Source organism: Podarcis liolepis (genome assembly GCF_965112155.1).
Source record: "Podarcis liolepis genome assembly, chromosome: 17".
In the NCBI taxonomy this organism is placed as follows: Eukaryota; Metazoa; Chordata; class Lepidosauria; order Squamata; family Lacertidae; genus Podarcis; species Podarcis liolepis.
In genome coordinates this window covers 42974312-42988581 of record NC_139571.1, presented here as the reverse complement: position 1 = coordinate 42988581, position 14270 = coordinate 42974312, and the positions used below count along the sequence as shown (strand labels likewise).

At 46.6% G+C, this 14270-nt stretch overlaps 1 protein-coding gene across 1 annotated transcript; it reads left to right on the top strand.

The window, feature by feature from the left end:
- FAM162A (family with sequence similarity 162 member A) lies at positions 1-11082 on the top strand. Its single transcript, XM_083482054.1, has 5 exons — positions 1-131; positions 1745-1882; positions 4353-4455; positions 9018-9126; positions 10398-11082. The coding sequence occupies exons 1-5, from the start codon at positions 125-127 to the stop codon at positions 10491-10493; spliced, it is 453 nt and encodes a 150-aa protein (XP_083338180.1). The 5' UTR covers positions 1-124; the 3' UTR covers positions 10494-11082.
- The last annotated feature ends 3188 nt before the right edge of the window (positions 11083-14270 follow it).

Genomic DNA, 14270 nt, shown 5'->3' with positions numbered 1-14270 from the left:
CTGCTGCTGCTGCTGCTTCTTCTCGGCTCCGCTCCTGACCTTCCTTCCCTCCTCTGAGGCGCGTTTCGTGAGCGGGGCGCCGGGGCCTCCGAGGCGGGGCCGAAGCGCCTCTTTCCTGGGGGCCATGGCGGGTGAGTGCCTCAGCTCGGACGGGCCGGGCCTAGTCCTTCGCCCTTGCCCGACCTCGGAGGGGAGGCGGCGGCGGCGGGGCCCGCGAGCCGGAGCCCGGGGGTGGCATAAACCCAAAGCCGAGGGCCGGCTGGGCAGACCCGGGGAGCCCCGGGTTCAGGTGGCGCAGCTCGCCCGGGCGACCTCGCCCGCCTCTCCGCCTCGCCTCCCTGGCGGGGGCTTGGGGAAACTCTGGACGCCCTTGCAGGAAAAAGGGGAGAGAAATGCCAAGTATTCTGGGCATCTCCAGTGGGCGAGAGGAGTAAGAATGTAGTGGGAAATATTGATTAATACATTAATAACTTATTGGGAAATATTGATGAGGGACGTGGGTGGCGCTGTGGGTTAAATGCCCTCCCACCAGATGTCAAAGAGAACAACAACTACCAGGCTTTTAGAAGACATCTGAAGGCAGCCCTGTTTAGGGAAGCTTTTAATGTTTGATGTATTATAGTATTTTAATATTCTTTTGGAAGCCGCCCAGAGTGGCTGGGGAAGCCCAGCCAGATGGGCAGGGTATAAATAATAAAATATTATTATTATTAAACCACAGAGCCTAGGACTTGCCGATCAGAAGGTCGGCGGTTTGAATCCCCGCAATGACGGGGTGAGCTCCCGTTGTTCGGTCCCTGCTCCTGCCAACCTAGCAGTTCGAAAGCACATCAAAGTGCAAGTAGATCAATAGGTACCGCTCTGGCAGGAAGGTAAGCGGCGTTTCCGTGCGCTGCTCTGGTTCACCAGAAGCGGCTTAGTCATACTGGCCACATGACCTGGAAGCTCCCTCGGCCCATAAAGCGAGATGAGCGCCGCAACCCCAGAGTCGGCCACAACTGGACCTAATGGTCAGGGGTCCCTTTACCTTTACCTAAATATTGATTTGTGTTTGACTTATGGCAGGCCAAATACTTCTTCACTAAAAATGTTTTAAGGGCACCTGACCAACTCTTAGCTAGCTTGGAAGACCTAGTCTATGGCTAATTTTTGACACTTTGAAAAATGTGTAGTTTTTTGTGCTTTTTCGTCTTAGTGTTTTGAACAACCCACTAGATACTTTGGTTATGACTTAAGTGTGAGATGGCTACTGAATATGTTTGAGTACACGAAACCGTATCTTTTCCAGTTGTGACCTTATGGAACCTATCAGGGTACCTTCTGATGAGCTTTCTCCCCCGTGGGATTTTGTTGCTGTTGCTCTTATTAAATTTTCCAAAAAGAAACAAAAGCAAAGGCAGCCAGAGAATACTCAAGGGCAGGCTTTGGGTAACAGGTCGTCCTGGGTGAGCACAAAATTTGGCGCACCCCCCAAATAGGTCATTGTTCTTCCTACTGCTTTGTGACCCCTCAGCTTGGCGCCTGGTGTGGGAGAACTGTCTGCACCATCTCGAATCTGGCTCTATCGTACTTCTACCAGCACATCTTGCAGAGTTCAGTGGCGCTTTCCCTCTTAAATTCACTGTTTTGCTCAAGGACCTGAAGCCGAGAGGAGGGTCTTCTGCGTCATGTTACGCTTCTCTCTTTATGTTGCAACTTTTTCTAACGTGTCACCTTTCTCTCCCCCCCCCCTTCCTCCTCCCAGGTGTAGTTGTTAGGATTTTGGACAAACGTCTTCCTTCTGCTCTGCGTACAAGTGGAGGACCATGCCGCTTCGTGAAGAGGAGGATGTGCAGCAAAACCCAAGCAGAGAATGTGCAGAAGCCAAAACCCCAGGCTTCAGGTAAACCAGAATTATCTTCGTGCTTGATTGGGAATATGGTGTTTCACGGAATCTGCTCCCCAAGTATTTGTGTGTAGGGCAGTAGCTTTCCCTTTGTGTAAACAACTGCTTTTTGATGACCCGTCATTGACTACTATGTACAAATTCATTTCTTTCTTTTCTGCCATGTTTGGTCGTGCTGGAAAGAACTGGGCATATAACTATAGGTTCCAGCAGCATGCCTGGAAATCCAACATGTCTATTTGCATGTGACTGCCTCTGGTGCTGATTGGTAGTTTTTAAAATTGTTTTATATGCATGCCCCAAATCAGATTTCTTTTTCCAGTATCTGAAAGGATGGGGGCGTATCCACAAGTGTTCATGTAGCCCATTAACACTGAAGGAAAAGGTATAGCGCAATGGGAAGTAGTTGTTGACTGGAAATTAGGACAGTGAATGAACAGCATGCAACTTCTATATTGAGGATCTTACTTTCTTCGTTAAATTTGTGCAATTTAAAAATGAGGAAGTAGATCCATGTACATTGTACGCAATGTGTGTGCTAGCTTTACCTTCATGTGGCGACTTGCTGTTTGATTTCCTTTCCCTATAAACTTTTAACTAACCTTCCTTTCTATGGCTATGTTTGCTTAACTATGTATGCTACCATATTTTGCAAGCCAAAGTCCGTATGTGAGACTTGCTGAAATCAGGCCTTGTCTGTCTAAAGGGTTTTGGTGACTTAAGGCTGCAATCCTAACCCAGTTTATCTGGGAATAAGCCCTACTTCTGAGTTGACAGGCAGCCACTAAGGCAGGCACCCCCAAACTCGGCCCTCCAGATGTTTTGAGACTACAATTCCCATCATCCCTGACCACTGGTCCTGTTAGCTAGGGATGATGGGAGTTGTGGTCCCAAAACACCTGGAGGGCCGAGTTTGGGGATGCCCTCACTAAGGATTTGGAAGTGGTTGATCATTAGTAAATGAAGGTGTCTTTGTGTAGGAAGATGGATAGCTTGAAGATACCTCAGCCCATATTTTCTGAACTTGTTCCTGTCTAGAAGCATTAAATCCTTTAATCCCCATTTGCACCTTTGCCTTTCCCACTGTTTAGCATTTGGGACCAACTGTTCCCCCACCACACACTTTTTTTTTTTGGTAGATAGACACTCATGAATAGGGAATGGGACGTGATTGTTGTGTTCAAACATACTGGTTGGTATGAGCTGAAGAATTTTCACCTTCTTATCAGCAGTCTGAAACGCAGATAGCTTGCTACTGGTATTTTAAGCTCCTAAACCCCCCTGGTCAAGACTCTAATTCTTTAATCATTCAGAAGTGGCTCAGTGTGCAAAGTGTTTTATCTAAATGCAGAAAAAACCCATAGGGCTCAAAACCATAGTTGGTAGGATCAGGACTAACAATAAGTAGAGCTAGCCTACACTCTTGCAGACATGTACATACATGACACCCCCCCTCCTTGCGGAGGAAACAGGCGCCATCCTTCTATCTCTCCTGCACACAGCTGAGAAGAGGGTGATCCAGAGTCCCAGGACTTACTACGCTGCTGGCTTGTTTCCCGATCAGCAGAGTGGGGAGAGATTGTGTAATCCCAGCCCATGTCTCTCCTCTGCTAAGATGACCAGGAATAGCTGAGCAGGGGATAAAAGGGGAGGGTTTCAGGTACCTTGAAACGAAGTTCCCCTGCCCCTCTCTTTCCCCAACAGGAAAGGTCAGGGACAAGATAAGCAAACTAGGCTGAAGCTAGCTGGATTGGCTTCTGTATTGGTCACTGAGAAAGGGAATCCACGTCCTCTTCAATAATAATAATAATAATAATAATAATAATAATAATAATAATAATATATATTATTTATACCCCGCCCATCTGGCTGAGTTTCCCCAGCCACTCTGGGCGGCTTCCAATCAAGTGTTAAAAACAATACAGCATTAAATATTAAAAACTTCTCTAAACAGGGCTGACTTCAGATGTCTTTTAAAAAGAAGATAGCTGCTTATTTCCTTCACATCTGAAGGGAGGGCGTTCCACAGGGCGGACGCCACTACCGAGAAGGACCTCTGCCTGGTTCCCTGTAACCTCACTTCTTGCAATGAGGGAACCGCCAGAAGGCCCTCGGAGCTGGACCTCGGTGTCCGGGCTGAACGATGGGGGTGGAGACGCTCCTTCAGGTATACAGGACCGAGGCCGTTTAGGGCTTTCAAGGTCAGCACCAACACTTTGAATTGTGCCCGGAAACTCAGTACAGAGCTGATCAGGCTGGTGAAGCAATCACAGAGTGCTCTGCTTTGCCATCCTGATTGGTGGAGCAGGGACACTGAGGAGAGTCCAGATGAAGGCCTGAGGGGGCCAGAGGCTCCCCATACCTCAAGTAACTGGCTGTGCTGCAAGAGATCGCTATCTCGATTCCACCTTCTGGATAAGGCGTTTGGTTCTCAAGCACTGCATTTTCTCTCCCCTGCTTTCTACAGCCTCTTTCAAAGTTCCAGGACACAAGCCCAGTGACTGGGACAAGAAGTTATTGCTATGGACGGGCCGTTTCAAGAAAGAAGAGGATATACCAGAAACAGTGTCGTAAGTTTGAGTTTCACAAACCAAGCATTTAAAAAACTGCTTTAAACTGTACTTCTAGTGTCGCTAAAATGACTCCATATTTGACTCCAGTAATTATTTCATGCTAACGCTGGGATATGCCCTTCACAAAGGAATGAGGTTAATACTCTTTTATCTCCACCACCCATTTTTTTTAATCAGTAAAATGCAGATAGCTGTTACAGCAAGATGTTCAAATTATTATTGGCTGCGTTCACACACAACACAATAAGTCATGGCTTGTTTTAACCACGTCTTGTTCAACAAACCATAGGTTGTCTCATAGGCAGGAAAGCAAGCCGCAGCTTGTGTCTTCAGCTTGTTTTCCAGCTACTCTTGCCTCGCACATCTGTAGCTTGGTGAAGGATAGGGGAACTATACAGACTGTGGCGAAGCAAGACTGTTTGGTTTGAACATAACGCTAAACCAGGGGTCTGCAACCTTTAAGACAAAAAGAGCCACTTGGACCCGTTTCCGAAGGGAAAAAAACCTGGGAGCCGCAAAACCATTGAGACATTTAAAACAAATATATCTCCGGAGCCGCGATCTGACAGCGGGCGGGAAGGTGACGTCGGGACGGTGCATGACTAACGCATGCACCGCCCCCATGCGACGTCACAGCCAGTACAGCGCCCGCCACAGTGGGGAGTCTCGGGGCGCACAATGCGCCTCCTCCCCTCGCTAGTATCCGCCCCGGAGCCACGGCAAAGGTGTAAAAGAGCCACATGCGGCTCCGGAGCCGCGGGTTGCAGACCCCTGCGCTAAACAGTGGATCTTGTAAGTTAACCACAAATATTGGCTCCGCATTATGGTTTGTTGCTCGAAAACAGACCTTGGTTAGTTTGGGTTGGGTGTGGATGTTCAAACAAGCCATACTCTGGGAAAGCAAACCACTGCTTAGCATTAAGCACAAACCAGGCTAAAATTGCCATTGGCATAATTCTGGTTGTAATTCTTGGTAATATTCAGAGAATCCAGAATATTTTATAAAAGATGAGTGATCGCGGGTATGTGGATTAGGAGGTGTAATGTGGCTTGGCTACATTTTAATCCCATCACAAGTTGTCCTGTGCAAGCTACGCTCTGACTGAGGGTTCTGAAATTCTCCTTGGAGACAGGCAGGCAAAGAAGGGTCAACTAGTGTGCTGTCTACCTCTGCTTATTTGTCTTTCCCTCTGCCAATGTCTAGAAATCCAGTTTGTTACACAGAGTTGAACAGAGGCAGCCTGTTTTTTCACTGCGTCGTGTGATGAGCATAAGGTGTAGGCTGGTTTTTAGGCCTTGAGCACTGTCCATCTTGGGGTTCTGAGCTTTCAGTAGATACAGGCTGGATAAAATTGGTGTTCATCTGACCTGTATCAAAGCCTTTCCCAGCCTTATGAAGACTATGTTAGTTTTACATGAAGCATTTCAGAGAGCCTCACCTTCCTGTGCTGCTTGGGTCTGTGTGCTATTTGACTACATGTCTCAAGGAAATCCTATCAGCAAAGAATATTATTGGGCTTGCAGAATGCTTTTGTAGCTTCCTATCATATGTTCTTTGTAGTAGTAGTCACCCAGTGTGAAAAATAGTAGCGTAGGGCCTCTGCAAGGCTGATCAAGGGATCCAGACACTCAAAGCTTGCTGCTTGTTTTCAGCTGTGTCGAAGAGCAAAGCAATCGGCAGCAGCTGCCAGAAGCAACTGACTTTGAACTGTGATTACATTATCAGTTCTGTTTCCAGAAGTTACTGACTCTGTCATGGATGTTACTGATTCCACCAATTAACTACTCAAACAGCAAACTCTTAATGAAATTGTAGAAACGGGCACAACGACAGATTCGGGCAGAATACAGTGGCACCTCGGGTTACATACGCTTCAGGTTACACACGCGTCACGTTACAGACTCCGCCAACCCAGAAATACTACCTCGGGTTAAGAACTTTGCTTCAGGATGAGAACAGAAATCGTGCTCTGGCGGCGTGGCAGCAGCAGGAGGCCCCATTAGCTAAAGTGGTGCTTCAGGTTAAGAACAGTTTCAGGTTGAGTACGGACCTCTGGAATGAATTAAGTACTTAACCTGAGGTACCACTGTAGATTGCACAAAGCTTCCCAGGCTTTTGTGTTAGCTCTTCCTTGATACAGTTCTGGAGCAAGAATTATTTCGCAGATGGGCTTTTAGTGTTGAGTTCTGAAAAAGCTGCAAAGCAGATTTTGTGGGAACCCTGTTAGGTTTATAGTGAGGGTGCTGAAGCACTAACCCAAATATTCTGAGATTTTGTCAGCTGTTTGCTTATTATCTTATTGAACATTTTTTCACACTGTTGACAGAGGTGATGACTACATGTTGGCTTGGAAAGGCAACATTAGAAATGTTTCCTCTCATAGGTTCTTTCCAGCTTTGACTTAATTGTGGTAGCAAGTTCCACAGTTTAACTATGTGCTGTGTGAAGAGGTTTGGCCAAAATATTTCACCGTCCAGCTTCATTGGATGACTCCGAGCTCTAGAACCCTGGAGGACCCTTCTCTCTAGAACCCAGGTAAGAATCTAGAACCCTGGGTTCTAGAGAGAAAAGTATCTCTGTACCCACGTTCTTCTTTCTGTGCATCATTTTACATAGCTTTGTGGTGTTCCCCTTTACTTTTTTTTCCAAACTAAAAAGCCCCAAATGTTGTAACCTTTGCTCATTTGGACTGCCATCTTCTCAACCTTTTCCAGCTTTGCAATATCCTTTTGTGGGGTGAGGAGACCAGAAATGTAGACGGTTCAGTCACACCATTGATTTGTACAATGGTTCTGGCCGTTTTATTTTCAGCTCCTTTTCTCATGACTCCTAGCATGGAATTCGCCTTCCTCACAGCTGCCACAAATTGGGTTATCTGCAGTGACCCAAGAACCCTTTTGTAGTGACTGCCAGCTTAGATCCTATCAGATAGATCCCTCTGGTGAAGTTGAGGGCTGCTGCTGCTGCTTCGCCCCAGTATAAATCACTTTACACTTGCTTACATTGTATGGCATTTTCCATTTGCCCCTTCACTCAGACCTTCTCAAGCTCCTCTGTGTCATTAGTTGTTGATGGATCATATGGGGACATCCTTGCGCACCGGGAATCGGGTTGTGTTGGCCTTTCTATTATGGCTGCCGAGTGACGACACTGTCTTTAATACGGAATAAGCCATGGAAGAGAGACACAACCATCAGGAGGGGACCATACTGACATTTCTTCACTGTCAGTAGATCTCTTTTCTTCAGAAGTCCCACCCTGTCTTTCTCTCTGCCTGGTCAGGTCCAACCAAGGTTTGATTTTAGGAGTGGTCTGCATCATGCAAGTATTCCTTTCCCCTTCTTACCTTGCTTTGCAGCATCTGTATGAAGATTAAGCTCCTGAGCACTTGGCTCCCCCTGCTCCTAGTGCCTGCTAGTTTTTCTCCCTCCCTCAGAAGAGAAGGGACCTGTTGGTCCTTTTGAAGGTCAGAGTTGTGCCCTACCTCGTTCTAGGTCCTCCCACTGCATGCCTCCTAATTCTGCTCTCCTGGTCAAAGGACTTCAAAAGCAGCCAAGCAGGACTGGGCCAAGCCAGCGGTTCTGCCTGAATAAGAAAAAAATCCGGACACTTTTAACCCAAGCTCTAGGGCAGGGGTTGGCAACTTGCGGCCCATGGGCCACAGGCGGCCCTCGGGGGTCATTTAAACGGCCCCCAAGCTACCCCTGAACCAAGCTGCCTTCTCGGTGAGCCCCTGCGCACTGTGCTAAACCGGTGCAGCGCGGAGCGGGGACTTGCTTCCGCGGTGCTAGAAATCATGTTTGCTCATGCGCAGACGCCAAAAATCGCGTCTGCACAGATGCGATCTGGCCCATGGAGCCATCTCCGTGGGAGTGAACCAGCTCAGGCAAGGTAAACCTTGCTGGCCCCTGCTCTAGGGGTTATGTAGTCCCCAGAATGGTACAATAATGGGTTTTGCCTTATGGCTTATTGTTGTTTAATCGTTTAGTCATGTCTGCCTCTTCGTGACCCCCTGGACCAGAGCGCGCCAGGCCCTCCTGTCTTCCACTGCCTCCCGCAGTTTGGTCAAACTCATGCTGGTAGCTTTGAGAACACTGTCCAACCATCTCATCCTCTGTCATCCCCTTCTCCTTGTGCCCGTCATCTTTCCCAACATCAGGGTCTTTTCCAGGGAGTCTTCTCTTCTCCTGAGGTGGCCAAAGTAGTGGAGCCTCAGCTTCAGGATCTGTCCTTCCAGTGAGCACTCAGAATGGATAGGTTTGATCTTCTTGCAGTCCATGGGACTCTCAAGAGACTCCTCCAGCACCAGAATTCAAAAGCATCAATTCTTCGGCGATCAGCCTTCTTTATGGTCCAGCTCTCACTTCCATACTTCACTCCATGGCCTTGCATACAAAACTCCATGGACAAACACAACAGGCCTTATGGCTTAGCAGCCTTTAACTAGATTCTTCCTTTGATTTCCCCCCATTAACAAGATGGTCAAGGCAGTGGAAGCAGCTATGGCTTGACAATGCTAATCCATGACAATTAATTTAGGATAATTCATTCTTTAAAGGTTTGAGATGGTTGACGCGGCGAGGAACAAGATGCGTGTGAGGATCAGCTACGTAATGATTGCCTTGACAATCATGGGCTGCATATTGATGGTCATTCTGGGGAAGCGGGTGAGTACAAAAGAGCTAAGAGGTTGGCAGTAGCGTGGGGGGGGGGGAGAGCTAAAGGACCAGCCTAATCTCTCAGGAAAAGCAATTAAATTGTGGGAATACTGCAGCAGGGAAAATGTGGGTGGTTGTATTCTTAATAAAGTAAATGGAAGGATAAACTATAGTTTACCTAAGAGATGGGGGGAGGGAGAGAGGAAGAAAGAGGGAATTAGAATCAAAGTCAGGGTAGGATAGGCATGAGAATGGGAATTTCCCCAAATGTGGAATTCAGTGCATTATCAACAGTTTATGTCAATAGCTCTGTGGGAGATTGCTTATAGTTTTCATAAAAAATATACCATATTTTTCGCTCTATCGGACGCACTTTTTCCCCTCCAAAAATAAAGGGGAAATGTGTATGCGTCCTATGGAGCGAATGCAGGCTCCTTGGCTTCAGCGATAGCAACGCGAAGCCTCCAAAGCGCAGAGGGAGCGCTCCCTCCGCGCTCCGGAGGCTACGCGTTGCTTTCCCTGAAGCCTGGAGAGCAAGAGGGGTCAGTGAGTACCGACCCCTCTCGCTCTCCAGCCTTCAGGGATAGCTGCCTGAAGCCTTTGGAGCGCAGCGGGACCTTGCGCTGGAGTGGTTGCGCGCGGCTAAAGAGGAAGCCAAGACAGCCAGCGGGATGGATCCCGCTCGCTGTCTTGGCTTCTTTGCTCTTTGGGGCTGGGGGAGGGGAATAAGATTTTTTTTTCTTGATTCCCCCCCCCCCCCAAAAAAAAACTAGGTGCGCCTTATGGAGCGAAAAATACGGTACTGTAATGTTAGCTGGAAACTGCAATATGGAGAGGGATTGAAATGGCCCCCCACTGGCAGGCAGGATTATAGCATCATGTTTGGCACCTCCATTTCTTGATGCTTAGTTACTCTTTTCTGCCTTTTCTTGAAAGCTCTGCTATTATCTGTTAGGCTCTTAAGGTGAGCAGGAGAGGATATATATGGGGGCTCTTCGTCCTGTTATCATTACTTGTTTCCTGAAATAAAGAAATTAACCTGTCTGACATAGAACCAAACAGTCTGGGTTCAAGTCCTGTAGTCCTTCAAGTAGTGCGCAGTCTTCCATTGAGTGGTCATGTCACAAGTCCTGGAGTCCAAAAAGCCTTTCAAGTCTTCATACAGCAAACCCACAACTTACTTATGGGTTACATTCCAGGAATCACACCTAAAGCCAAAATAATGTATAGTCACATGGTCACTTTCCTTGCATGCTTCTGTGGTCTCTTCTTTGCTGCAGGCTGCGGAGAGGCACGAATCCCTGACGAGCCAGAATCTGGAGAAGAAAGCTCGCTGGAGAGAGGAGGCCGCTCAGAGTGTCTCTGCCAAACCATAGTCAAGAGGAAGGACAACACTTCAGAAGGCACAAGATGTATTGTTCTCTTTTAATTATAGAGGAGGAGGGGGGGGGCTGGGGGGAAGGCATATTCATTAGTCAAGGGTTGCTTCCGAGCTTCCAGAAAATAAAATTATTTTGTGGTAATCCTATGAAGATTTCATATTTTGCTAGTATCCAGTAACTATCCAGTTTCAAAGAAAGCTAAATACAGTATACAATTCCGTTCAGTTACTGTATGTATTAAAATATTCATTGCACCTTCTGTATTGGTTGATAGGCTTGTTGAAGCAAGGTATTGAATTCACCTTGCGTGACTAATAGCATACATAGGAATCTCTCTCTCTCTCTCTCTCTCTCTCTCTCTCTCTCTCTCCACACACACACACATACACACACGGTGGTAGCACAGATATCTTAATGGTATGTGACCTAACGCTTTGAAACAGCAGTAATGGAATGTAGACGCTACCGCTTGCTCTCATATCACCTACCAGCCGTGAATGTTTTGGGATGCTAATATCTGTAATAATTCTGGTTTTCTGTTCTGTTGATATCATCCTAAAACCTTTGATTCTAAACTTCATAATCTCTGGCATCTTCATTATTTCAGGATATAACTGGCATATGTGATTCAGCTCCAGTGCAGAACAAGTGCTCAGAACACAAAACTCATACATTGAAGTTGACATGGCGCCCAATTCAAAAGTCTTTGATAAACACAGGGAAGTTCGGAGGTCAGAAAGTCTGGCTATGCATGAATAGAGAAGCCTTTGCCCTGAGGATCATGCACTCTAAATCCAACACAGAGGATAGCACTAAAAGGAGATACTATTCAGGACTTCAATCCTATACCCACTTACATGGGTGTGATACCCTAATGGCTTCAAGGAAGTATTCACAATTTTGGGGATAAAATGGGGGTCTGTGGAACCCACAGGAAAATTGGCAAGGGTCCTTGGAACACTTTCCTAACACTACTCTCTGGGATTAGTTGCTGATGTAGGAACAGAAACACAATAAAAGTGTGTTTCTGGTACTTAGCAATCTCCCTAAAATTGGCAACAAAAGCTGCAGAAAATTACTTATACAGTCATGCCTTGATTCTCAAATATAATTGGTTCCAGAATTCCATTCGACTTCTTAAAACGTTCGAAAACCAAGGCGTGGCTTCCAGTTGGCTGCAGGACCTTCCTGCACTCAATTGGAAGCAGTGTTGGGACGTTCAGCTTCCAAAAGACGTTCACAAACCAGAACACTCACTTCCGGGGTTGTGGCGTTTGGGAGCCAAAATGTATGAGCACCAAAGCATTTGAGAACCAAGGTATGACTGTACTCTCCCGGGGCTTGATCAGTCTGAATAAGGCCAGTTCCAAAAACCAGGCTTGGACCCAGACTGAAATGGGCCTAGATTAGCAGCATCATCCACGATTACCTCCAGTTGCTCTGCCATTACCCTCTGGACCAATAATGGGGCATTTGCAACTTGTCAGTCACCATCTGGTCCAGGTTTGACTTCTTTAAGAAATAGGTGCACTGATGCCTCTAAGAGCAACAGAGTCCACAAAACAATGCTAGGCATAAGATGCCACAACCGTTGCATTAAGATCATTCCAAAGACAAGTGTCTCCATCCTCGAAAGTGCTGCCCAAACATGTCAAAGTGGGACTTGGATAGATCCTCCAGGGTCAGCAGCGGCCATATGGCTACTTGATGCAATGGGAGGCAGCGCAGTATGACCTTGCAGTGCTCACCACCATATGGTAGGTGCTATTATGCACTCAAACCAGTTTTCATTATACCAGTATAGGTAAATAATTCCATGTAGGTAAGAAACAGCTACAGCAAAGATGTAGCAGAAACCACTCTTTCAGTTTGGGTCTACTTAGCCTTGCCACCATGCACAGGTAAAGGGACCCCTGACCGTTAGGTCCAGTCGCGGACGACTCTGGGATTGCAGCGCTCATCTCGCTCTATAGGCCGAGGGAGCTTCCGGGTCATGTGGCCAGCATGACTAAGCCGCTTCTGGCGAACCAGAGCAGCGCACGGAAACGCCATTTACCTTCCTGCCAGAGCAGTACCTATTTATCTACTTGCATTTTGACGTGCTTTCGAACTGCTAGGTTGGCAGGAGCAGGGACAGAGCAACGGGAGCTCACCCTCTCACGGGGATTCGAACTGCCGACCTTCTGATCGGCAAGCCCTAGGCTCTGTGGTTTAACCCACAGCGCCACCCGTGTCCCTTGCATACTAGTGCTCAAATTACACAGGCTTTCTGTTGTTGAAAAGTTGTGATATGATTTGGCAAAAACAGAGATGCCAAGGGAAGGGGTTATGGATCATTAATGGCCCCTCACCCGCCTTTCCCCCATAAAGCACTGTGCATAGAAGCACACGCAGCATAGAAACATAGAACTGTAGAGTTGGAAGGGGCCACAAAGGTCGTCTAGTCCAACCCCCTGAAATGCAGGAAACGTTTGCCCAGTGTAGGGTGTGAATCCACAATCTTGAGATCAAGGCCAAGTAAAAGTGGGGTTGTATGGAGTGTAGGTTGTAAAAAGCACAATTTGTTATGCTGCCCATCACTGCTGATCACAAGGCATGCCTTGGTCTGTAATTTACTAGCTTTGTGGAGCTTGAGTCAACATGAGATGACCTTTAACCAGCAGGGTTTTAAAAAAAATAATTGAATAAATTACGTAATTCAGGAGGTCTCTTATCTCTCCTCCCCCCCACCCCCCACCTACTCGTTCTCAAAAAATTCTACTGATGCCTTATGCAGACAACATGATCCTCATTCCATTTTCCCAATTGATTATTATTGTTATTAGCATTTGTTTGCTGTTTTATGCAAAAAAAGGGGGGTCTCCAAGCAACATAAAATGATAAAATAGAAACAGGTAAAATTAGAAACCACATTGAGAAAGGAGACTTAAAACACGAAGATTCTTAAAAGTGCTCATCCAGCGACACAAATGTACCCCCCTCCCTTGTCCCCATCACAGGATAGGCTAAAATAGCACACAAAGGTTTTTCCTGAAGTGTAGGTAATCCAGATACTTTATGAAATATTAATTGTGCATTGTAGAAATGTTTTTTTATTGTGCATTTTTGGTCTCATTTTATCTTGCACACTGCTCTGATGGCTTGTGATTTATAAATAATCTGAATCAGTAATTTATAAATATGTAAAATAAAAAGGGGGAGGAGAGAATGTTCCATCACACCTGTGTAATATTTACCTTAGTGTTCCATTGAATACAACCTTATTTCAAGAGATCTATGTTATTCCACTGGTGGATCAGGACTGGACACCAACTTCATTTGGGGTGCACTATTGCCACTACAGAAATATTTTATAGAAAAGCCTTGAGCCACTAAGGCTTCAGAGTTCTTCTGAAGATAAAAATGGTAGGGGAGAACTCCATGCATTGAATAACCATGTAAGATGCATAGAATTAAAAATAAAAAAGGCCCACTTCCTAGGGCAGAGGATGTTACTCTCTGTAGTAGCCTGTTATTTTCAAGGGCAATATATCTGAACTCACCTGGTTTATATAGGAGAAAGTAATGGCATACAGTCCAGGCATGGCCAAACTTGGCCCTCCAGCTGTTTTGGGACTACAACTCCCATCATCCCTAGCTAACAGGACCAGTGGTCAGGGATGATGGGAACTGTAGTCCCAAAACAGCTGGAGGGCCAAGTCTGGCCATGCCTGGCATACACTCAGGGGTGTTATGGGGGCTCCTGCCAACTGAAGCCTCTGCAAGCAAGGG

What these genes read in the sequence shown, in the direction of transcription:
- FAM162A (XM_083482054.1), top strand. An exon ending in GCCAAAACCCCAGGCTTCAG is followed by an intron (nt 1,883 to 4,352) that starts GTAAACCAGAAT and finishes TGCTTTCTACAG; the next exon opens with CCTCTTTCAAAGTTCCAGGA. An exon ending in GATATACCAGAAACAGTGTC is followed by an intron (nt 4,456 to 9,017) that starts GTAAGTTTGAGT and finishes CATTCTTTAAAG; the next exon opens with GTTTGAGATGGTTGACGCGG.